General features: G+C 41.3%; 1 protein-coding gene across 2 annotated transcripts in view; it reads left to right on the top strand.

Annotated features, from left to right (window-relative positions):
• LOC138304105 (fer-1-like protein 4) overlaps positions 1-26,635 on the top strand; it is a 1,042,026-nt gene that overhangs the window by 681,593 nt on the left and 333,798 nt on the right. For both annotated transcript variants that reach the window (XM_069243852.1, XM_069243853.1), the window contains one exon: positions 23,113-23,237. In XM_069243852.1, coding sequence (XP_069099953.1) covers positions 23,113-23,237 — 125 coding nt within the window. The remainder of the gene's footprint in view (positions 1-23,112; positions 23,238-26,635) is intronic.

Raw genomic sequence — 26,635 nt, 5'->3', positions numbered from 1 at the left:
TAGCAGTTTAAATTTTTAAATCTTGGTCGGATTTTGAAGGTTTTAGAGAAGCTATTTTTATTCTAAAATTTATTTTAAGCCAGTGTGAAAGCATAATGGAACAAACGCACCCTTTTTGTATGATTTAATGTGTAACTTTTATGACCTATGGTCGAATAAAGTATATGATGATGATGATGACCTTGAGCAGTCTTGGGTTTGGGACTAGTTAATGTAATCAAGAAGGTGAGTAATTTATCTGTGCAGATGCCCACTTTTGAAGGCTGGGGTAAAGGGTCAGTGATTGATTACATCTTTGTTACTGAGGATCCGAGCCAGTTACAGCTGGGAGTGTCAAGGAGCATGGGCATAGTGACCACACACACCTAGTAATGCTTCTTGATGTATTTGTACAGATGATTTAGTTGGGACAAGAGGTTTGGTTACCAGGGATAATGGGATCAGGGTCAGTTGGCGTAGGGCACACATTTGGTCCATATTGATCGCTCTGGTGAGATCTAATCATGGCTCAGTTTTGGACACATTATTGGTAGACAATCCGTCACCATCTGAAACCCTTCTTACTTTCAGGAAATTGAATAGCTTGGTTAGGGAGCTGATTAACAGCAGCTGGAAACTTGTAAAGATCCCGTATCCTGTTTGGTTCAACAGTTCATATAAAGCTGTGAACAAGAAGCTATGACTGGCCCTTAGCCAGGAACCCAGAGAAAAGGTATTGGTGGCAGCTGCTAGGCTTGACTACAAACAAGTCATTAAAGACAGGAAACAGGGATTGAGAGAGAATGTGGGAGAAGCCTATGGTGGCTTGTAAATTGGAGGATGCCACAAGTTTTTGGATCATTGTGAATAAAGGGAACCTTAGTTCAGCAACTTCAGAGGGCCTAAGATCCAATATTCCCCCAGATTGCCCGCACAAACATTTTGGCCACATTTATTCCTCTGGGGAATGGTTGGGGAAGGTTGGGAACAATGGTGTCTCCAGCTTCCCTTTGCAAATTAGATTTGTTTTGGAAGAGGTTGTAGTGGCTATCAAGGAGAGTCCATCTAACAAGCCGCCATGAACTGATGGGTTGCCGATGGACCTTTATAAAGAGACCATCCATCTGTGGGCCCCCATTGTTACTAACATCTTTAACACTGTTGCCTCTGAGGAAATACACACCTCATGGCAATCTGCCTGTAAAGTACCTGTTTTCAAGAAAGGAAACCAGAAGGACCTCAGGTGTTACAGACCTAAATCTTTATTGGCTTCAGTAGTTAAGACATTGGCCCATAGTATCTTACATAGAATTGAGAACCAAGAAAACAATGTCTTCAGTTTTGCACAGTATAGGTACTGTGAAGACCTTGGGACCCAAGAGCAGTGCTTAAACTAACATCTGATCATTCATAAATACACAATTGATAAAAAGGATTCCAATACCTTGCTTTAAAGAACCTCAGTAGCACATTTAATTGGATGAATCATTCAAAGCTCCAAGGAATATTCCTTAAGCAGGATCTGCCCCACTCGATCATTTAATTTTTACAGGCTCTACAAGAAAGGGTTAGTGCATTGATCAGGTATGGTATGGAGGGTGAAGGCACTGATTCTTTTAATCTTTTTAGAGGTGTGAGACAAGGTTGTGTTTTGGCTTCAAATATTTTCTTTTATATATTAATGGTCTGCATCCCTTTTTAGTTTACGAGGGCCAGGATCCCCCTGGGAGTGAATGGTAAACATGTACTGTGCTGATGATGCTGACTTGCTTTCTCGGATTCCCAACGGTTTAAAGTGTCTTATTCATTCTTTTGTTAAATATATGGATGGCCTAGACCTGGAAGTCAATATATCAAAAACACATTACATGATCTGTGGTAAGTCCCAGTGGAAAATTAGGCCTATGGAGATAAAGGGGCAACCTATCAGCGGGATCAATGGATTACCATACTTAGGAGTAACTTTTGACTCTAGGGGCAGTTAGTTACCCTATCTTTCAAAGCTGTGTTCCTGCTTTAAGGTCTTGGTGTTTTCTAGATGGCTTCAATAGTTGGTAATAAACCAATTTTGTCTTTATTGGAGGTGTTTAAACTCAAATGTCTACCCATTTTAACTTTTGGGGCATCCATATGGGAGTATCAGGACTGCCACAGTCTACAGCAGGAGAACTGATTTTGTAGGCGACTGCTTGACGTGGAGCCTGGAAGACCATCGTTTTTTTGTATGAAGAACTTGGACTAGGTGCTGTGGAAGATCGCATCAAGCTTGCAACATTATTGCAGTGGCTCTCGATCTTAGGCAAGAGGTACACCAAATTTAACAGGGAGGTAATTTCTGACTGGTTGGCATGTGATTTGGGTCACAAAATCCCTTGGTTGAACTACATGAAAGGGTATTTCCAACAGGCTGCTGTCCTTAACTTCACATCTGCTGATTGAAAGGGAGACTGGCAGGGTTAAAAAATAATTTTGGAAATTAGCGTCTGCTGCTAGAGAGGTGTGGGTACTTGAAAACCCTCCTTGAGAACCTTTATATTGTTCAAGACGTGTCAGGGTAATAAACCATATCTCAATCAAGTGGATAACATTTGGGAGAGAACACTTCTGGCTTCTAAGTTCTGGCTGGGCTCTATCAGGTGCAATCTCTGTTTTCCCCTAGGCTAGTACAATGCTAAATGTATTTTGGTGTGCCCCAGTGATGGTTCCTCCCTACAAACTCTGATGCACTTTACCCTCTTTTATAAGTATTATGAACCTTTTTGACTGCAGATTTTTATAATATTAGTCTGCTTTCCATAACCTCTGTGTGGTTGCTGTCCCTGCTGTGGGTTCTGATGTTGGGGCTTTTTTTTTTAAATGCATTATGTTGGCATAATCATTTGGATTTTTAATCTTGCTTGATGGAATGTTTATTGGTTTAATAAATGTATATTGTTTTCAGATTTTTTGTTCCTTTATGATTATTCTTTTAATAATCAGATTTCAGATTTCAGATTTTAGATTTTATTGCTCGATTAATAAAAACCTTTGCAATATAAAAGCAACATACTGCACATATAAAATTAACTCTTGATAAAAAAGCTAAGCAGCTAAAAATAATTTCTAACCAAAATAAACGTTTGAGTTCAATCTTTAAGAACTAACCTGCAGCAATTTTTTAGAGTGCGCTTTGTTCAATTTCTTACGGAGCAGTTGTAAAACTTTTTCCCCCTTACAGTCTCTCTTTCCTGCATGTTGCGGAAGATTAATCTTTGTGGCAACAAATGTGGAGGAAGGCACTGAGAGATCCTAAAATTGATATAGGAGGTAAAGCAGAGCACTCTGTGCAAATTCAGGTGGAAGTTCTGACTCAAAAACTAATGTCTGATTAATCTTTATTTCCATTTGAGGCTAAAATCAAGATTTAGTACATTTCAATAACGTGAAGCACATTTGAAGCCACAGCAAAGAAGACAGAGCGTGGTTATGTTTCAAACCATACAGATTTTTTAAAGGATTAGCAAAGTTACAAATTCAAATCACCAAGTTAGTGGCAAATCGATAATCAGTAATGAATGAAACAGTCAATGTAAAGTTCAATGCACCTCAAAGTCATAAAGCAAATACAAACTGTTATAAAGTTGTCTCAAAAATAACTAGCAAATCAGTATATATAAAGAGAGTACCCTACTCTACTAAATCAAGGAAAGGTCCTCCAATAAGTCAGGAAAGAAGAGTTCTGCCATAAAGACACCTGAAAAGCATCAGGTCTAAAAGCAAGTGAATGGTCATCTGCCCAAGGGTCAAGCAAAGAAGCCTCTGCAAGACAAGTGACAAGGCCATCTGAATCTCCATCTCCATTTCCTTATTTTAAATCACAATATTTTAAGACTTGATTCAGCTACTCATGATTCCCAGATGAAGGACCAATCAGACTAATCAGATAATAGAAACTCATTATTGTTCTCAAGCTACTACACAATTACTGTATTCTAAATGTCCTTCAAACTAACAGCTAAGTGCAACATAATCAGATTCATTTGGGCCAAACTGCTTTGCAGCTCCATCACAACAGCTAGTTGGTGCACTGTACAAGAATTTCATAAAAAGAAAACATTCCACATGAGAAAAGAGCACTACTGCTGCCTCGAGATCATATGGGGGGAATCAACTTCTCCTGAAATAAAAAGACACATTAGGAAAGCAAGATGGCTATCAGACATTAAGCATTTTAAAATGCAGCCTACATTAGCTTTGGGCAATTCAAATAAGAAAAATACATACTCAACACATTTGCGTGTTACATGTTAACTTCAATGTGGGTATTAAATATTTAATAAACTAAAAAGCCATCAGGTACCACCCCATTTTAGAGGGAGTGGACCCTTCGGAAGGCTTCTCAGAAGGCAGGTCTATGAAAATAAAAAACAATCATAGGTTTTGCCAGCCAGCATTAATGTCTATGCATTTGGCCTGTTGGAGAGCTTTTTCTGTCTTCGACACCATTGTATCAACAATACAGTCTCACACAAAGTGTTAGTTAAGAGACTGAGGGGGTCATTCTGACCCCGGCGGGCGGCGGTCGCCGCCCGCCTGGAGGGAGCTGCCAAATGGCCGCTCCGCGGTCGAAAGACCGCGGAGGCCATTCTGGCTTTCCCGCTGGGCTGGCGGGCGACCGCCAGGAGGCCGCCCGCCAGCCCAGCGGGAAACCCCTCCCCACGAGGAAGCCGGCTCCGAATGGAGCCGGCGGAGTGGGTATGTGCGACGGGTGCAGTGGCACCCATCGCGTATTTCAGTGTCTGCAAAGCAGACACTGAAATACAAAGTGGGGCCCTCTTACAGGGGCCCCACGACACCCCTCACCACCATCCTGTTCCTGGCGGTCGGAGCCGCCAGGAACAGGATGGCGGTGAGGGGGTCGGAATCCCCCATGGCGGCGCAGCAAGCTGCGCCGCCATGGGGGATTCCCAGGGCAGGGGAAAACCGGCGGGAGACCGCTGGTTTTCCTTGTCTGACCGCAGCCAAACCGCCGCGGTCAGAATGCCCTGCGGGGCACCGCCAGCCTGTTGGCGGTGCTCCCGCATCCCCGGCCCCGGTGACCTGGTGAACATCTTTTCTGCAAGGTTACTCTTTCCAAGTTGTATTGTCCCCCTTCACTTCCACCAAACATTTGGAGTGGCTCAGAGATAGTCCATGAGCCCCACACTATTCAGTTTGTATGTAGGATCTCTGGCAGACATTGTAAAATTGTATAGCTTCTCTCTAATCTGTTACACTGGTGAAACTCAGTTGATCCTACCCCTAACTGCAGAGGATGGGGGTTTCTGCCAGTTTTGAAACTGTATGACCGAGGTGGCAGAATTGATGAGCTTTAATTGCTGTAAGCTTTATGCCAGTAAATCAAGATTTTGTAGTAATGGGCAAACTAACTCATCTGTTAGCCTCTCATTGGTGCCCAGAAGTGCTGGGGAGTCCTCCTATCACTAAGCCTGCGATCAAGAGTTTAGGTGTCTGGATTGACAGCAATCCATTTTTTGGCACCCAAATAAAGACAGCAACAGCCTGCTGTTTGGTATGCTCAGGAAATGGAAGAACAGTCTATGGCTCTTAACCCCTGACCCCCATAGGACAATTATTGCACTTTCAATATATCATGTCTCGGTTATGGTAACATACTATGGCGGTCATTCTGGGGACAGGCTGGCGGTGCTCCCAAGGGCATTCTGACTGCGGCGGTACAGCCGCGGTCAGAAACGGAAAACCGGCGGTCTCCCGCCAGTTTTCCGCTGCCCTGAGGAATCCTCCATGGCAGCGCAGCTTGCTGCGCCGCCATGGGGATTCCGACCCCCTCACCGCCATCCTGTTCCTGGCGGTCGTGACAGGATGGCGGTGAGGGGTGTCCTGGGGCCCCTGCAGGGCCAATGGCATGGGCACTGCAGGGGCCCCCGTAAGAGGGCCCCTAAAAGATTTTCAGTGTCTGCATTGCAGACACTGAAAATCGCAACGGGTGCTACTGCACCCGTCGCACCCTTCCCACTCCGCCGGCTCTATTCGGAGCCGGCTTCCTCGTGGGAAGGGGTTTCCCGCTGGGCTGGCGGGCGGCCTTCTGGCGGTCGCCCGCCAGCCCAGCGGGAAACACAGAATAACCGCGGCGGTCTTCTGACCGCGTAGCGGTATTCTGTTGGGGGAACTTTGGCGGGCGGCCTCCGCCGCCCGCCAAGGTTAGAATCACCCCCTATATCTTGATATCACCAAGTCATCCAGAAAGAGGCTTCAATTGATTCAAAATGCAGAATGAGACTGCTTGGACATCTTCCTAAAACTCATTTGACATCTAGTCAGCTCTGTATCCTTCAGTGCCCCCTCCCCCCCAGAGACACTGATTCACTACATGGCACTCTGAGCCAGATTTACAAGGCCCTAGCACCGACGTGCGCCACACTAGCATCCTTTTCTTATTCTAATGTGGCTCAAGGAGGCAGTTTTCACTGCACCATGTTTACAAAGTGATGCAATGCATGCATTGCGCCACTTTGGAACCCCTTGCGCCACATTGTGCCTGTGTCAGGCACAAAGGGGCATATTTACAAGAAACTGGCGCATCAGTGCTGATGCACCAGTTTTCTTGCGTCGCTCCTTCCCCACCTAACAACACCATGTTTGCACTATATTTACAATACGCCGCACCATGGCGCACGTTAGGCCAATATCATCAAAAATGTTGACCCTAGTGCAACAAAGTGCATGGAGGCCCATTGATTTCACTGGGTGCATCACATTAACGCCTGCTTTGAGCAGGCATTAAAAATGATTCTAACAATGGCGCAGTGAATCTTGTAGCATTAACATTGCGATCAAAAGCAGGTTCAATGTCAGGACACCCAACATATCTAGTATTGATATATTCAGTAGACCAAACTCAATCTACTTCAAAAAGAAAAGGGGAATGACAGCACCAGAAAAATACTCAATTCATAAATGACTTTTGCACACTAACATTTACAAAGATGTTTGATCTAATACCTTAGAAACCCAGGACAATGTTCAGTGGGTTTATTGACCTTGCATTCCATAACATTCCCTTCTGCCATGAGGATCATGTGCAGCAATGAGCCTCAGGAACCCAAAATGTCTTTGTTCACCAAAGTGAAACGGCACCAGCACTGAGATACAATCCCCTAAATCATCTTGCAGGCTTATTACCAATCTTTCCTTGGCATCGCAATTATGATGTACCAAGATCACTTACAAATTTATCATAACATCCTATAAAGAGGAGAGGCAAGGTCAGCATCTAGTTATCTATACCTAAGGTCAGTTTGACCATGTTTATTCGGATGCAGTGTCATCATATGGCTTTTAAAGCATTTGTGTCTGTACCTTGGCCACATTGAACCAGCAGTGGAATGTTGACTGCCTCCAATTCAGCTATTCTATGCCTTCTAAAAAAAGGCAGTCAATCAAGATTTGTGACTATTGAATATATGGTTCGAAAAAAAGGTATTTTGCTTCCCTTGCTTCTACAGCACCATTGGAAAAGGAAGGCAGAAGATAGGATGCAGTTTGAAGAAAAATCTATTAAACCTCTGCCACACCCATGAATGCTACTAGAGTCAGTCTGGACTGTTTGTCCCAGGCTGCCTGCCTGCCCGCCTCGCTTTAAAGCACGAGAAGGAAGCCAGGCAGTAGATCAACTTTCTACACTGTGACACACAACACAGGACTGACTGCTCTAAAGCCCTTCATTTCCACTGTGGTCTATGGCAGTATCTACAATAGGCCAGTGACGCTTTTAGCGTCATGATTTTGGTCTTCATCCCTGCGTGAGGGCAACCATCTGTGGTTAACAGGCATGGATCCCACCCTTTCGCTATTTGTCACATAGTAGGAGTGGATGCGAGCATGTGTGATTTAGTGCCTTTTCTTCGGTAACGGTCAGTGTTATAGTGCTAATCTTGTGTCATTTTTTATTGTACTGAGACCCTTTGTCACTCTAACCTCCCCCATGTGACACCCTGGCCTTGGCTTCAGATTGCTGGCTCCTTTAGAAAAGGAGCTGCTATATCTACTCCTCATGAAATTGTTCTAAACTTCGAGCAGGGTTCTTGTTCCCTTGCAAAATGGATTGAAATATCTGAGTCAAGCGCAAGTGGAGAAATACGTGCTTACAGCAAAGGCAGTTATCTGCTGTATGGCGTCAAAACTGGCCCTATAGTCATGTCCTTAACATTAATGCCACAAACATGAATTGATATGGGAACAAGGAATGGTAAAATGTGTGTTAATGTGTGTCAGCCATTTAGTTCCTCGTATTTTACATGTTTACTTAATATTGCATTCCCCAAGAGGGTTAGCAGTTTCATCATGCTGTGTTTCTGTGCATTGTATTACTCTTGCATAGTGCATATTTTGACTCATGCAAGGTGTATATGAGGGGCTTTGATTGAGAGCACTGGTGCTGTGGTTGAAGGCAAAGCAAAGTGCCTGACAGAGGGTTGGTGTCTCTGCAGAGCACATAGAACAATGATCATGTATTCTAGTTGCAGATGAAATTCAGTGTAAATGTGTGTGCAAGTGTTAGTGGAGGTCAAAATAAAGTGCAGTGTATGTTTGGGGTCGTAAAATCAGGGAGATGCGAGGAAGTGCAGTCAGGAGAGAGGGAAAAGAGTGTGCTGAAGAAAAAAGAGGGGGGGTTGAAAATGTGAAGATGGATGAGATGTGAAGAGAAAAAGGACATGCATATCTAACATAAAGCACACATAACTGAAGGTCATACTCGTTCCATAGGCATCACTAATATTTCATTCACAGTCTCACAATTTCAGAATTGAAACATTTCCAATGTTAATTATTTATAACTAATCATTGTTGTTACTCTTTTATCTTAAACAGCTAACAACCATTGACAATAGTACTGACAGGTTTTAGGTGTATGTCAGTTGTTCTCAGAGAGAAACCAAAATACAGGTCAGGTGGCACACTGTGGAAATCACAGAAATGTATTTTACATGTTCCCTTTTAAAGAGCCCCTACTGCTTTCATCTCACTGAAAGATCTGTCTGCACATATTTCTGATTGATTGATTGCAGCCAGCAGCTGTGGGTGGTTCCTGACGCCGGGTTAGAGCATGATGCATGCAGTGCAAGACACTGGGCCAGCACACACTTTAAAGGGCCTGAAATTGCTGTGTTATACAAATTGCACATTAAAGTAACTGTTGAACGTTTTAATGCAGTAAGATATTGGGCAGTTTTTTAATGTGTTTCGTATGTCAAGACTCTTCGCCCCCACTGTTTTGTAAACCTTGCTTTCTCACTAAAATCATTTGCTTTCAAATGCACCATTTGTCAATCTTTTTTCTTTTTTTCCTTTTGAAGAGGACTCATCTTGGACCCCACGTTTCTCCATTAAACTTGCTCGCTTCACTCGCTACATAAAAGTGATATCCATCTTTTACTCCCCACCACTTTCAAATGTCACCAGCCACCACTGGTCTAAAGAAACCTCCGCTTTTTGGTGTGTTGGCAACGCTCCTTTTGAAAAGGATGGCTGCACCCCTGGTTTGGAGGCAGCTATTAATGAGTCTGATTGGGTTGCCCACTTTTCCAATATATATTCTGCCCCAAACCAGGAGCTCAAGTACCCTGATCATTCTTTCTCTGACATTAGCAATTTGTGTTTTTCTGGACGAAATCGACGGGGCAATTGCAGGGAGTAAGAGGGCAAAGCCCCAGACCCGTCTCCTTGGGTGAAATCAACAGGGATATTGCAGGCAATAAGGAGGAAAAGCCCCAGGCCCGGACGGCATCTCCATTGACTTGTTCAAGTCTAACACCCCCTTGTGGGGTCCTATTTTACCCAGGGGATTATAGGCTTGCTGTTGCTTCAGTATCTTTAAAATCTGGTCAGAGGCCATTATCGTACCAATTTTCAAAAAGGGCTGATCTTACCTGTTACTGCCCCATTTTACTTCTCGATTCCTTGGTTAAAGTGATAGGGAGAATCCTACTGAATCATTTGGAAGAATGAGCTGAGACTAATAGTCTGTTTGATCTTCACAACGGCTTCCGAAAAGGCCTGGGGACTATTCAACAGGGGTTAAATCTTAACTTGCTTCTTAGCAAATATACTGTTATGAAGAAGTGCCACTTAATCTTAGCCTTCATTGATTTATAGAGCGCCTTTGACAGCATTCTTATTAGCAAATTATGGGCTATCTTATCAGAAATGGTGTTGGATCCACCCACCTATTATAGCCTTTTTGAGAGATATATACTCTGGTGTTAAGGCCAGAGTATGCTTCAGCCTCAGGAGTGAATTCACTAGCACTTTTGAGAGGGGTCAGGCAGGGCTGCGTGCATGCACCCTTTTTTATTCACACTGTACATTAACAGGCTAGAGTCTGCTTTAAGCAGTACCTGCAGTGATCCCCACCAGATTGATCATAGACCTATACCGTGTCTGCTCTAAGCTGACAATGAAGTGCACAGGCCCCGCACTCTGCGGGGGCTGCAACAGCTACCTAACCACTTCATAGGCTTTATGTCTAACCTTGGTATGGCGGTCAATATAGGGAAAACGTTTATAATGAAGAGCGGAAGGTAATAACGCAAGTGCAGTGATTTTATGATAAGTAATGTTATATCAAGTCTTATCCAGACTTTTTGTTACTTTGGTATCCTATCTGACGTTACCATTCTATGGATGATGGTGGATATTCAGAAAGCCGTATTTTAAAAAATCTGTTTCTGTGCTGCTCCCTTTTGCTATTATGCTAAGCAACAAGTCATAGAAATGTTGACCATCTACAAATCAAAATGCATATCTGTGGCTCTTCACAGTGTGGGAACCTGGGGCTTTAAAAACGTCACCCAACTCCGGGCACCGTCGAATGCATTCTTCAGGAATCTCTTGGCTGTCCCCGGCTGTTGTTCCATCTTTATTTGCCACGTAGAACTAGGGGCCCCATTTGATCTGATCAAATTAATATTCAGCCAATAGTACTATGGCATGATGTTTGGACATGTGATTTTACTGTTCTAAATCATTTGATCCTTAATGATTGTTTAAATCTGACTAGTTCTGGAGCACTTTCCTGGTTTAAATCAGTTGAACTTTTCTGTTCATACTTGGGCCATCCCGAATACTTTGACTCACCCAACGCTTTACACAGAATGCCTAGAAGAGACTTTAAAAATCTTTACTTGTCCTTCCTCAAGGGCCAAAGATTTTCCAGGGAAATTACTAATACCAATGGTATCCTAAACAAGCTGACATTGGTTACAGATGGCTTCCAGCCAGGCCTTACTGCTACTCAGAATCATCAGCATAGGTTTGTTGTAACACGGTTTAAACTAGATATTTTTTCATCCTTTAATTACTTTTGGCGTTGTTAATGACTGGTCAGAGGTTCTGACCTATTGTCCATGTGATGGTCTTTACAGTCAATGCCCCTCGCACTGTATATTCTTCTGCTCATTTTATGCTGTGCCACGTAAACGCTTCATTTTACATATCTTACACAACCTTAATTTTAAACAATGTTGGCCAGCATTACTATTCCTACAACAATTGAATTCTTTAGCCATTTGCTATAAGATTTCTAGTTTGTCATGGTTTGTGAAATGTTTATGGAAAAATACTATTTTACAGTAATGATGATTATTCTACGGACTTATTACATCTTTTTGTCAGTTGGCTTATGCTTATCAAATATGTATTTAATTTGTATGATTCCTTTTATGGTTTCTTTTAAGATAATTGAATGAAGCTGACTATGATTATGAATCTAACCGGACACTGATCTCACCCTCTACAAACACATTACCAAAGAAACTAAGACAGTTTCATACCACTCTCTGTACTAAAGAGTGTGAAACTATTACTCCCAAAAAGGGACTTCAGAATTGCTGTTTAAGGTGTACTCAATGGCCTACCAGACTCAACACTTTTCTCCATAAGAACATTCAACATTGTTACTCTTTAAGGGCCTGAAGAAATATGACCACCTCTCCACCACCCTAGTGGAACTCCGCTGGCTGCCCTTGCCAGCCCACACCATCTCCAAAATCAACTGCATCATCTACAAAGCCATCATAGCCACCATTCCTGTCTAGCTGGCTGACCAGCTCACTATTTCTGTTTGCTCTTGCCACACCAGCAGCCAGCACACTATCAGACTGGAGACAAGGATGAGCAAAAAATTAAAAAACAAGCCAGCAGGACTTCTTTATCTATGCACCCAGGATCTAGAACAAAATCCCTGTACCTATTATCAGAATTGTCTCAATTCTATTCCTATTTAGAAAACAGCTGACAACACATCTTTAAAAAAACTACATCATGATGCAGTAACACTCCACTTTCGCTAGTGGGAGCCATCTATCTCTGCCATCACACATTGCCTGAATTTTTGTCTTGGACCCTGTTCAGCGCTCTGCTAATTTTTGGCCAGATTTGTCCTATATCAATACAGATTGTATCCCTATGTATGAACATACATACGTTATAATAATCTCCAGCTGCCGGTCTAGCCCATATTGCAAATACAGAATTAGGGGGCTGAATCAATTACCACATTCTAGAAAATATTTATTTTCTCATCACTTCCCGTTATGAAGAAAGCTAAACTTTAACCTTTTCTTCTATTTATTTTTTCCAGTTATTTATGTTTCTAAATACTTTAGTAACTGTACAAAGTTTTCATGCCTTTATATTAACAAAATAGAACCAAGATTCTGCCCAATATTAATTTCTTATCTTTTGACAAAACCAGTTTTCACGAAAAAAAATGTTCTTGAGAAAGGAATGTCCACATGCTACATTTTGGATTCATCAGGCGTTTGTTTGCCAGATCAGACTTTCATCCAGTGAGCAAACATTAACAGGCAGTACTCTTGAACTCATGGGAGAAATTTCTCTTCATACCCAAATTCCTCTCAAATTATTAGTTTCAAAAACAACATATATTCTAAGTGTATTGGAATGAGCTCTGTAATGGTGATTCCGAGATTTCGTCCTAGTGCCTGGGACGCGCATTCCCCATAGTTTTGGATTTCCATATAAATGAGATCATACCTTTATCTAACCAAAACTTTTTCTGCAGCGAGCCATCCACAAAAGAGAATTTAAATGAGTCTTACAGTATTTGCTAGAATAATAGAAGGCATCCTAAAATAAAAAGCAAGCAGTTATTTCTAAAGTGTGGGCCCATTTTTACTGTTTTGACTGGCTTAAAACAATTTGTTACTAGAGTTTCCTACAGAAATAACCTTCACCATAAATCTTCAAGATTCCATTCTGGTAATCCCCCAAGGGGAAAATCTAGCACTAGAGCGCTTTTAAGAAATGGTTCTATAGCTAATGTCAACATAGAGGGCTTCTGAAGTTCCATCTAGGACATCCATGCAAATGAGTTTGTACTTCTTTTCGATGTTTATAATTGTCAATAAATATTTAATGGTGAAAAGGAAAAGTTGACTGTAATTAGAACTCCTAGTTAGGTCTAGATTGACAGTGCTGCTGTTACCTGGCCTCGTGTTATCAATAGGGAAGAGTATGCATAATGTGAGAGAGTCGTAGGCTCCATCCACATGTTGGTTGCCTTAAGCACAGCATTTGATTAGACAGAGATTGTGTACAATAAGTGAAAATTAGTTCTTATGTTGCACTTTTTGCTTTGTCTGAAAGCTTATGCTCAATACAGCAGGACTGAGTTGGTTATGACGGCAAATAATGACCCAGGCTATCGGCCTGATTTGTTTATTATTAAAGTTCTGATACAGTTAGAAGACCTGATTGATTTAAGATGAAAAGCATCTGTTAAAGTCAATATGCATTCAAGGATACATTGTTATCACTCTGTTTTGAAGCCTGCAGTGATGTATTTTCTTATGTGGAATCTCACAGATTAACATAGTTGGCAACCGTTTTGTTGTTGGTTACCCCTTTTTAAAAAAACTATGGGGATAGAAGAACTGGATTGCGATAATCCTTGTAGGCCTTCTTAGGAGAACTAGTATCTTGCCTCCTTGTCTGTTATGTTTTGTATACATTTCTAATTGTATGACTGTATTGCTTTGTGGGAAAGCTTACACTCAACACGCTGGGCCTGGGAAAAGCAAATGATAAAGGCCACATGCCTCATTGTTGACTCAGAAATGTTGTGTTCAATGCCATAGGTCTGATATGTTTATTATAAAATGTTATGACAACACCATTAGGCCTGCTCTATTTACTGAGAAAAGCATTTGTTAAAACCAATAGGCCTTTAGTAGGGGAGTTTTATCACAATGTGTTACAAACTGTAGATGTATATTTTGTTACATGAAATCTCACAGATTACTAGAGCAGAAATGTGTTTCAGTGTTGGTCTTCGCCGCTGACAAAGTCTAGAGGCAGACATTGTAAGGCCCTTTTGAGAGAGGTTGTATATTATTTTTTCAACTGTACTTTTGTACATATTTCTAATTTTATAACTGTGTGCATGATGGATGCCAGCTTGTGTGCACTTCAGAAGGCCTGTACTGATTATGGTATAAAGCTAATAGTGAAGGCTACAGATCTTTTTGGCTCATTGAAAAAAGTTATGTCAGACTCCCTAGGTGTGATCTGTTCATTATGAAAGGTTATGACAAAGGAGATTGGTCTAACTTACTTATTGTGAAAAGTTGGTGTTCAAAGCAATTGGCTTTTAATTATGGACTGCTATTATATTGTGCTATACACTGTGCTAAAGATAGGTATTTTATTTTATGGAATGTGACATATTACTACAGAATGCAAGTGCCTCAATGTTGGTGACCCAGCCAAAAAACCCTCGGGATGGAAGATTGGCACCATGATAATCCTTGTTAGGCCACCGTGGGAGGGATTTATATTGTTCTGACAACTGTAATTTTTTTAACTTTTTATGGTATACTTAATTGTTTTCCTGTGGGCAAGCTTATGCTTAATACAGTTTATGTTTGATACAATAGCTCTGTGTTTTTTCTGGTGACAAGCCAATGATAAACACACACCCACACATGTGCCTTGAGTAAAACCCCTTCTGACATTGGTCAGTATGAGTGTCATTTACACTCCATTTCCATCCTTGAGAGATTGTGAAAATGCATCAACCCACTTTAGCCATTCATTGCCTCTCTTGCTCTCAGATTGATGTCACATTCTACAGAAAATAAGTGCATGTCCATGCTAGGAATCATACCCCAGTCCTGCAGTTTTCTAATTTTTTTAGGTCCCTTTTCATTCCTTTCTTTTTGTCATTTTTGTGTTTTCTAGAGCATACTACAGTTCCCCAGCCAGTGTTAGTTGGCTGCTTTCCTGTAAATCATTTCTTGTGCAGTGCACCATATTCTGCATAGCCAGTGCATGTAAACCAGAAACCCATCATGGAGTGATATTGTCCCTGGTGTATTATTGTTTTACCATTTTAAGACTGCAAATTTTCTCTTTCTTCTGTTAGTTTTTCTTGCATGTGTTGTTGAGTTTGTGTGTGTGCTTTATGGTGGTTATGTAAGCGGGTGATTGCAAGAATGAGTCTTGGGTAGATGAGTGGATGTATGAGTGCAAGGATGAGTGACAGGAGGAATTTATGTGGGCTTATATGAGTGCCTGAATGTATTAATGGCTGAGGAAGGTTGTTTTTCCATTTCTACTGATTTTCCACACAAAGGCAGATAAAAGGTCTTCTGTTTTCCTTCTACATTTGTTTTTAAAAAATGGAAAAATATACAAAATAGCTCTTCTTTTTAGTCTATCCATTCTGTGAGTAATAAGTGCCAGAATAATAGCAGTGCATATTGACAACTTATAGACTTAAAAAAAGAGATACCATTTTGTAACATAGCTTAAAATCTGAAGAAGTACAGATTAAACATCAATGATATTGTTTTCCAGTAAATACCATGCATAATAAGTATTACACGTTGAATACAGGTGAAAATATAATAGCTGCAGCTTTGTTTTTTCACTGACCACAAAATGGATATGGATAAACACTTCTATGCTGAGACAAAAACAAATATGGAAAAATACAGACAGAAATGTCAGATACATACCAGCAAAACCAGGAGCTCATACTTTAACTCTTGTTATCCACCACGGAAATCTTAATTGCAGTCATAAACAGGAGCTCCCCTCCATGGTGGTCGTAATAGGTTAACAACTTGTTCAGGAGCTGGATCCTGGTGTCCCATTAACATGACCAAAGGCATCAACTACCACAGCAAAACATAGTGAACAGTAGAACCCCTTGGTGCTGTAAAGGTTGGGTCATTATTTTCACTTTATAAAGGTGCTTCTACCTTGCCTCTTCCCTTTCACTTATTTTCTTATTAAGCCTGATGGTAACCAAGGCCTTTTGATTTTTACTAAAATTAAATATTTATTATACTCACTGTTAGACCTGCCAGCATTAGGGTGGTCTTCCCTCAAACATTTTGCCTTTCTCTTCCATTTTTTGCTTATCTCGTTTTAGCTGGCCTAAGGACTCTGCACACTTTTCCACTACTGGCCAGTGCTAAAGTACATGTGCCAACTCTTTAAAAACTTGATAACAGTGGCTTCTCTCCAACTGGCATATTTAATTTACTGAGATGATAAATTGTTCCTGGCCCCTGGGACAACAAAAATTAGAGCGGGTAAAATCTTATTGCTTTTTGGGGAAAATGTTTTCCTCTTCTCTTAATGACCAAGACCACATGCATAATAATGCTACTAAGGCTCTATCTCAAGCACAAGGTTTAGTGGCCCTTTTTAATGCAGGTGGTCAGTGCCATTTTCAACATTTACTAATTGCTTATCAAACAAAGATCCCGGCCACCCTCTTGTATACTTTGGAATGTGCAGAGATTTCTAAATGGAATTTTCTCGACAGGATAGAAGGACAGATTCTGAGATGCTTAGCTTGTTGTAACAACTCAGCCTCAGTGGTGGCCCTCAGGATTGAATTTGGAATTAAGAACACTTATGTTCTGGGTCTAGCGGCGGTGGTCCGGAGGGCTTATAGCCTTATTCATAGTAGGGAATTCACCCTTAGAAATTTATCTTATATAGAATCCTTTGGCAGATTAAAAGAAAAATCTAAGTTTTTTTAAAACTTCAATCTGACTATGAAATTGTTGGAGCTTGATCATGGCCTGTTTCCATCGTTGCCACCTCTTGTTTTGAAAACACTTATGTGCTTGCCGTCCAAAGTGGAGATTGGCCACGCTCACTAAAACAGCAACCTTTAAACAACCTCAGGGACACCTGTCCTGGTACCTTCCTCATGGGGTGAGGTGTTCATTTTGATGAGATTAGATGAATTACCTCTCAGAGAGCTAACCTCTCAATGGGAGAGATCCAATAATAACTGTGATCTTTGTCAATTCGGTATACAGAACGTAAAGCATGTATCATTTGTCTGTCCGGCTCTAGCAATACTCAGGAAAAAATGGTTAAAACCTATCTATCTGTATTTTAATATCTGTTCTGCTGGAAAGGTCATGGAAGCTGTTTTTAATCTCCCACATGAATTATTTTGTTTTAGGACTTTTAAATTCTTCCAGTCCTTTTTAAGCGTTTTTTTAACTTAAGATAACTTTGAGCGACCTATTAGGGCAGCTCCGAAAATTATTATGAGCTGTTATCCTATATATTAGGGGAGTGGAGCTTTATTCTGTTTAAATTCTATTGTTGGGTAGAGCATGATAATATCCTATAATGCAGCAGGTCGGCTGCGGGTTGGCTTTTGGGGATTTAAAAGATCACCTTACATTCTGGAACGTAAGCGTACATTACACAATTGTCTTTCTTAGAGAATATTAATGTCTGCTAGGGCCTTTTCTTAAGTGGGGTCTCTTTCAGGGTACTGTATTGCACTGTTTGATGCACTTTAGGGTTTTATTTGTAAAGAGTTAAAGGGGTTGAGTCTTACTGTTCATAGAAGCTAATCCCTTGTTTTTAATTTGTTATATTGGTACATATTTTATTCTGCTCATTGTGATACATTTCGATTTTTATTGTCTGAGGGTATTACAGTGATTACATCATTGACATTTTATCATAATTTAAGAAATGTTATTTTTATGTTTTATGTCACTTTGTATTTGGGTGCTTGTGGACCTCTTAGGCGTTCTAATTCATGAAATAAATAAACTGGAAACATACTGAGACGTCCCTAGTAAAGTGGTAATACATGTGCCCTGGGCCTTTAAATTAAATGCTACTTGTTGGCCTGCAGCACTTATTGTACTGTCTACCTAGATAGCCATTTAAGCATGGTCCAGGCTTGCCAGTGCAGCCTGTGTGTGCAGTTTTTAAGCTGCCTTTATGACCTGGCAAAATAAACCTTTTGCCAAGCCCAAACTTTTCTTATTAATACACATATGTCACCCTTGGAGTAAGCCCTGGACAGCCCGGAGGAAAGGGTGCAGTGTATTCAAAAGGTAGCACATATTCTTTTAGGTTTTATATATATCCTGGCAGTGAAAAATCCTTAAATTGTATTTTTAGTCCTGAAAGCCCTGCCTCCCCATATGATAACATTGGAGTTACCTTATGACATTTAACAAGCTGTAATTCCAAATGGGAGCAGTTAACCAGCTCATGTTTGGTGTTTTTGGAATTGTAATGAAAAATCCTAACTCATGGTGAAGTCAGATTTTAAGTTACAGTTTCGAAAATGCCACTTTCAGAAAGCTGCCACTTCCCTGCCTTTGCCATTTTGTGCCTGTAGCCTGTCTCTGGGTCACATGACTGGGTATAGTTGACAGTTGAACTTTACATATTCCTCCTACATAGCCACACACAATAGAGAGCTTAGGAGTAGGCTATCACTGGCAGGATGAGTAGATGGAGCTGGACCCAGCCTTACTTACACTTGAATAGGCTGTGTCCTGCCTCCACACAAAGGGCTCCCTTCCTAGTCCGGAGCCAAGGCAGGAAAGGCAGAATGTCTGCGGAATTCAAATGGAATTTCTAAACACTTCTCCGGGCTTCCAAAGGAAGGACACCGGGTATAAAATTGAACCTCAGACACCATCTTTTTTCAATACACTTCTTGTCCTGTGGATACTCTGACAGGAAAGAGGACTGCTGTGCTGCTGAAATTACCTCCACTCTGCTGGACTGCTGCTCTGAAGAACTGCTGCCCTGCTTTGCTGACCTGCTGCCCTCTTGCCTGGGTGAGAAGGACTGGGCTTTGCATCCGTTCAACCCAGGACCCCAAAGCAACTCCAAGGGTCAGTTGGCTGGCCTATTTACTTGAACCTCAGGGGCAGAACAACCTTGAATACAGTAACTGGGCTCTGCCATCTGTGAGTCTACCCTGCCAAGTGGTGCCACTCCTGTCCTGGGCCCTTGGAAGAGGGCATGAGGTACTCTACCAGTCTCTGTGGAACCAGTGGAACCAATGCATCTTCTCTGCTGCGCGGTGCCTGAACAGAACCAATGCATCACTTCTGCTGCGTGGATCGGTACCACCACAAAAACCCACATTGCATCGCAGCAAGTAGCCCTGTCAGAACTGCTGCTGCACAACACATTCTTGATGCAGGCCCTCACATGCCTTGATAATGGCAGCCTTAACGACAACACTGACTCCGCATCACAGTCTCACAGTGTCTCAGAACTGATGCTCACCCCCACTGCGCAGTGCATCCTTGATGCTGGACTATGCATTTCAAGCCCACGTCAATGGGATCCTCACAACAACGCAGGACCTTTCACCGCAGCCTCCCTTCATCTTGGAACTGACACATCGCTTCAGGTGCAAAATGCATCTTTGGCACAGAACCTCACAAATCTCTGAAAACTATGATTTAAGGGACTTTTTTCAGCAGGCCTTACTAGGTCCCTGTAGCTGGCCCACACTCCATCGTGGTCGGCCTGAATTTGTGACTTTGTCTGGGTGACCAGATCACCAGAGTTGGTGCTATTTTTATTAAAATCATTAAACCTACATATCTCCAGTTCTACTGAATGGATGTTTGTCATTTTGATCTCGTTTTATTTATTAGAAACTACTCTATTGTTCTAAACAGGTGTGGGATCCTTTTGTGGTGTGTTTGTACTGTGTTGCTGTTTCAAGTGTTGCACAAATACTTCACACATTGCCTCTGAGTTAAGCCTGACTGCTCTGTGCCAAGCTACCTGATGGATGAGCATAGATGATTTCAGGGTTTGCTTGTGACCTTACCTTTAAAGGAACTGTGGTACTGCTTGAGAAGGTTTTCATCCCCGTCACCCAGTAACCCAATTTCTTACACTAACTCATAGGACCTTTGAGCCAGCCCTCATAATCCATTGCTCATTGTCTGCCATTCACATTTTTGTCCCGCCCACGGCTACATATAGCATGGAGCACATTATCAGCCCACTCCGGCCTTTGGCTTACCACTCTTTAAGTGATGGCATTTCGCTCTTGCACAATGTGCACCCAACAAGAAGCCCCTTGATTAGTTTTACAAAAATAGTCCCACACATCAGGAAAGCCTAATATTGACAGCCAACACCAGACCTATTGTCTTTGCCAGTAATTGGATTTCTTTACAAAGGAATTATAAAATGATGGCCTATCCCTTACTTTAGTAGCTATTATTTATAATTGGTTTCTATTTATAAAGAGAAAAATAAATGCAGTGGATGTGTCGTTGTTAGATGTTATCTCTTGATGCTCCATGATATAGTGCCAGGGCAGAGTATTTTGTATTGTATGGTTTTTGATAAAAATGTGTATGATGGAAAACTAAGATTACAAATAACTGTTCTATATTGAGCATTCTATCTTTGGTTAACGTGTTAGAGTGAAGACAGTGCTCTTCAGAAAGTGAGAATATTTTTTAGTAACTAAGGTGATAAATAAACTTTGCTTGGTTAGAGCCACACCTTAACCAGCACAGGCCTCTTGGGTCAGATGTTGAAAATGACTGAGATAATTTGGTTATTTTATAGTATTAAATAAGTTAATAATATTTTGCAAGATTAACATACTAATCTGAACTGAAATGACCGCAACTGTAGATCTTATGCTGTGCAAATTGATTGGCTCAGTATAAAGATTGGGTGTTTTAATTTGAAAATGACATCAGGAATAACTCAGTGGGGGGGCTCCTTCTCTATGGCTGAGCCAGAACCAGAAAAATAAAAAAATAGTTTACTATCATTTTGTTTTTCTGTTTCTGGCACTGCTGGCTGGCAGGGCTAGGCCACGGGAGGAGGGAGGAGGGAGAGGAGAGAGTGCACCTAAGTATGCATATGTGTTGGTCAACTGTCTGAGGCTGGCCAAACACAAATGTGCACTTAGGTTTCTCCAAACAGTTGGGCTAGAGAAACTGCACAGATCCCAGAGCTGTGTCTGAGCGGCTGTCTGAGCCGCTCAGACCAATGCTGGTGCTGCTTTCATGCTACGTTTAGCTTGAAAGCAGTGCCAGGATTGCTGGGGAGCCTGTGCTGGTGTCCCAGCTGTGAATGCTGGAACTCCACAAGAGGAGCGACGAGCGAGGCAGCAGGGACGGAGGCAAGGTAAGTTGTGCATTTTATTTTTATTTATGTTCACCTCATCACTGTCCCCTCCCCCATCCCTCTACTTGAGTTATTCGGCAGACGCCACTGGAATAACCATGTTCATGTTGCTTTCCCTTGCAAGTTTCATGGGAAAGGTGTTTTTCTCTCCCTTTTGCGATTAGTATGTGCAAGTAAACAATCACAAAGGGCAAACTTGCCTTGGAAGATGGATGTGTCATCGCCTGAAGCACCATTTGAGGAGCTTACAACAGTCTCCCAAAACCTTTTGTAGCATCCTCAGTTACATGTGACGTTCCATGAAGGCTGCATTCAAGACAGTGCTGAGCAATCAAAACTCAAATTACTTTTGCAAGAGCTCTTTTTGTCTGCTGCCCCCACCTCTACTATGTTATCCTTGCTGGCAGGGTAATCACTGTGCGAGCATTGTATCCCTTGAGGTGATCCCTTTATATCACCCAAAAGGATTGTATGACCCATTGCATTAGTCACCTTTTGCTTAACAGTTACAATGTGAACTGTGCCAAGCTTACTTCCAAATCTCTGAACAAAATGAAAGGTGTATCAAAATGGTGGTGCCCACCTTATTCTTACAGAGGCCTTGCCTTGTCTCTGTGGGAATGCAAGCTCATTAACATCTGCTGACTAATCCTATGGAGTTCAAGACTGCATACCGGTCCCAAAAAGCCTACTGGGACCAGGCACCTCGCTACCAATTAAAACCAACCTCTTCCCTAAGATCCGCCTCCAGAAAAGCACTGGTTATCAGACAGCTGAAATACAAATGTTTTGGACACATACCACATCACTGTGATGACTCTTCCCTTTAGAAAACCTACTCTTCCTTCAGAATGTTTGGATTTGTGAAGAGTGCAGCAGATCCTGCTTTTCTCTCCGTATACAGTATGGACCATAGACTACTCCACTTTCACTGCAAAGCTTGAAAAGTAGCCTTATGACTTGCACCTCGTTTGAGAGCAATGTGCATTAGGCAGTTAAAGTGGATGTGTTAGTTTCCTCACGTCACTCACACCCAGACCACTTTTACCTCCTCAAGCTTTCTCATGAGTACTTGGCTCGGCAGACCAAGTTTTTGGAATTTTCTCCTCGAATGGGTGATTGTGTTTTTAGGGTCTATGGCCTGAAATTACTGTACCTGACCTTTTTCATTTTTGAATATTGAACTTGGTACAACCTTTGCCTTTACCTTTAGCGCTTCAATTAACACCAATTAGTATAACCATCATGACAACAGCAATGCCTTTAAAATGAGATGATGGTGCCATAAAGGAATTTGACTGAAATTCTAAAAGGTATTGAAGTAAATTTTTTAACTGTGGTCTTTTTTCCAAAAGGATAGATACTCAATGAGTATTACTCAGTGATGAACATTTACATAGAATTTTGAGGGAACTGAAAAAAACCTTCAATTTCTGGATGAACCTCTAAACACAGAATTGAATCTACAATCCAGTTTCCTTCACAGTGATATTCCTATGGCAAAAGAAATTCTGATGGTGTATTTTTCTCTGTATTCCTCCAGAAGTTAAAGGATTTTCAGTTACTGTCAAACTCTACACAACGACCTTAATTAGTAGCCCGATCTTTTCTCCAGAAAGAAATCTATTTATTGTGTTTTCTTTCCAGATTTGTGTTACTTCCAGCTTCGAGCTCACCTGTATCAGGCCCGAGGAATCCGATCCGCTGATGACAATGGCCTGTCTGATCCATTTGCCAGGGTGGTGTTTTCAACACAGTGCCAGACGACTAGGGTAAGGGTGAAGACAGGGCATGAAAGAACATTGTATTGACATCAAGACTGTAAAGATTTGCTTTGTCAATTACTGATGAATTATTTGAAGGGATCCACAAGGAGTGTACAGCCATGATCTGATTAGAGTTGGCAGAAGATCACATGCTGATTTTATTACTAGGCCGCATGCCCCTGTAATGTAAGTGCTCTATGAGTCCATACATTGTGTCCGCATAGTCTGCCCTCAGAATCTCAGAGGATTTATTAATTTAGAAAACAGCATGTCTTACTAACAAGTGATTGTACATCTCTTAGAAGGCTAATATGTTCAGACTGATGTAAAATCCTTGGCATTTTCTTTTGCTAGAAAACACTCTATATTTTAGTACTGTCACATCCACAAAGAGTATATAAATGAATAATTCAAGGGGCACTCAGACTGGACGACTCAAGGATTTTCAAGATTTTTGTCTTGGTCTTTGGGTTAAGTCTGGCTAATACCGACAGTGTCCAAAATATGTTTCAGCTTCTTCTGTCACCTTTTTGAAACTAGGTGGTGTCCTCCTTGCTGCTCCCAGTATAAAGACTTTCACAGTGATCTAAAGCAACTGGAAAGTGACAGTGCTTTACAGAACCTCTAAATTAATAAATAAATGGTGGCATCAACATCGCTTTACTGGCACTGAAAATGATTTTATTGGGGAATGGGAATTCTGATAATTCAAAAAATTCTTGCTAGCTTGGTGTGGATTACATTTTGTGTAGAAACAAGCCAAAGTTTTTTTTGTCCCAGCTAGGGTGATGGATTTCTATATGTAGTAAAATTATAGAATTCGCAATGCTTATTCACAGACTGCATTTTGTAAGGTGTAAAGGAGTACAGCAGTCGTGCTACTCACGTACTACAAAATGCTTTTCACAAACCTATATACAGAGACTTTCCAACTCCATCTATCACATCATTTCTGTGTGTGCGGTTGCCACTGGGTACTTCTAGTTAGCATTTTTGTGTTGCTAATAATTTTGGCCCTGGAGGTCCCAAAGCACAAAATTCTCATGTATTTTCAATAGACTTCTTTAAGAAGCACTACTGCAAAAACTGCTAAAAGGAATCACACCAAATGAGGCAGAATGCTACATCTTGGTCCACAGATTGTGCTTTTTGTGATTTGGTGTAAATCTTCTCAGTACTTTTTTTTTAGGAATAAAGAGTCAGAATGTTTTTTTTATCTGGCAGGTTAGGTCCCTTGGAGGCCAGAGACTCGTGTGCAAGCGCCAGTTAAAAATAGTGTTGCGATTGCCCCAGAGAGCTTTATTTCCCTTGGGCTAATTCACTCCTGCGGGTGTCAGCCTCCCGCGGGAGTGAGCACCCTGAGTGGCAGCCAGCAACATCAGAAAAATGTTATTGGCAGCCAGAACTGGACTCAGGAACTTAGTCCACTGTCCAGAAGTTACTAAAAAGTGATTTAAGGGGTAGGGTAGGAAGTCGTTACATAGCTTCGACCTGTAGGGGGTTTGACGCGAGGCTTGGCCGGGAGTTGGCTTTACCTATGAAAATGAAATATTACTTTATGTTAAAAAAAAAACTAGAAATTCACTGAAAGAAACAAAGGTTAAAGTAACGTTCTAGTTAGGTGTGATAAAAAGATCTGGATTTGTTTTTAAAAAAACACTTAGAAAGTCCCTGAGAAAAGCCAAACATTAAAGTAACATTATAGTTAGGTGAGTTTGTCAGTGACAACATTAATGCTTTGAATAAAAACCAACACAGAAATTTACCTATTATAGTTAGCAGAGCTAACTATAACTTGCGGCCTCTTCATGCACTGCTTATGACCTCATTTATTTTATCACTCAAGGCATTCTATGACATCATTTATGACATCACAGATGAGATCTCAAATTACATAATTGATGACATAAAAAGTAAAAGGGGGGACTTTTGAGTATAGCCTACTAGTAAGCATTCCCTGGATGTGGCCACCATTGAATGGGGAATAACCCTGACTATTTTGTGAGAAAGAAAGGAGGGTGGGACAGGAATTTGCCTAATAATAAATAATGCCCTGGCATCAAGGGGATCTTGTTATTGCTAATTAATGCTGTTATTCCTTTGCATGTGTGGAGTTAGAAATAAAATACTTCTTAGAAAAACAAGCATTTTACTGGACACTGATTTATTGTTAATACTGTTTGCACTTTGAGTTATGAATCATGTTCACTTACATGTACCTCTACTCCCCTGAGGAAGCCTTTGACTGCATGTCCACAGCTTCCACTGAGATTCAAGCGCAGAAGGGATACTTTGTGCCTAATTGCTAAGGATCCATAATAGGTCGGGCCTGTGGACATTAAGAGTGAAAGGCACTTAACCAATATGATTGACACTAGTAGCTCTGGCATGCCCTGTGGCCCTCTGAAAGGGGTTCTCACAACTCTATATGCATGCTCAACAACTTTATACTTGAGACTACAAACAACAAATTGCTTGCCTCACACATTCTCTATGTAAGCATTAAATAAATATTATATCTTACAAGACGTTTCACTTATTGAGATCACCAATAATTCAAGGGAATGTTTATTATGATTCCCACTAGCAATTTCCGTTCTTTGTCCCAAACGAAATGTTAGTTTTTGACATTTCACCACATTATCAGTAGTGTAGCGTGTTCATCAAATATGTTCTTTTAGAAATTGCTTGTCAAGTGCAGGGTGTTCATCTAATATGATCTGGTATTTGGCAAACGTTTGCACCCTGTCCAAGTAGGGACCACAATCCTAGTCAGGGTAAGTCAGTTACACTCCGTAAATTAACCTGTGCTCACCCCATGATAGCTCGGCACAGAGCCGTCAGGTTTAACTTAAGAGGCAATGTGTAATCTATTTTTGCACCACTTATTTACAGCAACACAGTGAAATACACCACAAAAATACTTACCACCAGTTTAGATAAATAGATAATATTTATCTAATTAAAACAAAATAAAAATGACAAAATTCCAATCAATAAAAGGCGATATATGAATTGTTAAATAGTATTTGTGAAAACAGTGCTTAGACGGTTGTAGAGATAAAAAGGTTACTTGAGGTTATGAGGGATCGATGCACATCTAAAATCCAGGCAAACCGCGATGGAGGGGAAGCCCACACAGGGTACACTAAACAGTACCTTTGTTGGAGCAATACGTTGATGACTTGGACATGAGGCGTCAATATTTTTGATGCACTCTGGACGATAGGTCATTACCGGGCTCTGTAGAAGTGGAAGTGATGCATCACACGTGGGCTGCACAGAGAGTCGTTGTTGGGCTGCACAGTAGGTGAAGCAGCTGTCATCGAGTAGCTACTGGGCCTCAGTTGAGGGTGTGATGCAGGATTTTTCTGCTGCACTCAGGGCAAGGAGTTGCTTTTTGA

This window comes from Pleurodeles waltl, chromosome 7 (genome assembly GCF_031143425.1).
Source record: "Pleurodeles waltl isolate 20211129_DDA chromosome 7, aPleWal1.hap1.20221129, whole genome shotgun sequence".
NCBI lineage: Eukaryota > Metazoa > Chordata > Amphibia > Caudata > Salamandridae > Pleurodeles > Pleurodeles waltl.
This window is presented reverse-complemented; position numbering and strand designations above follow the sequence as displayed.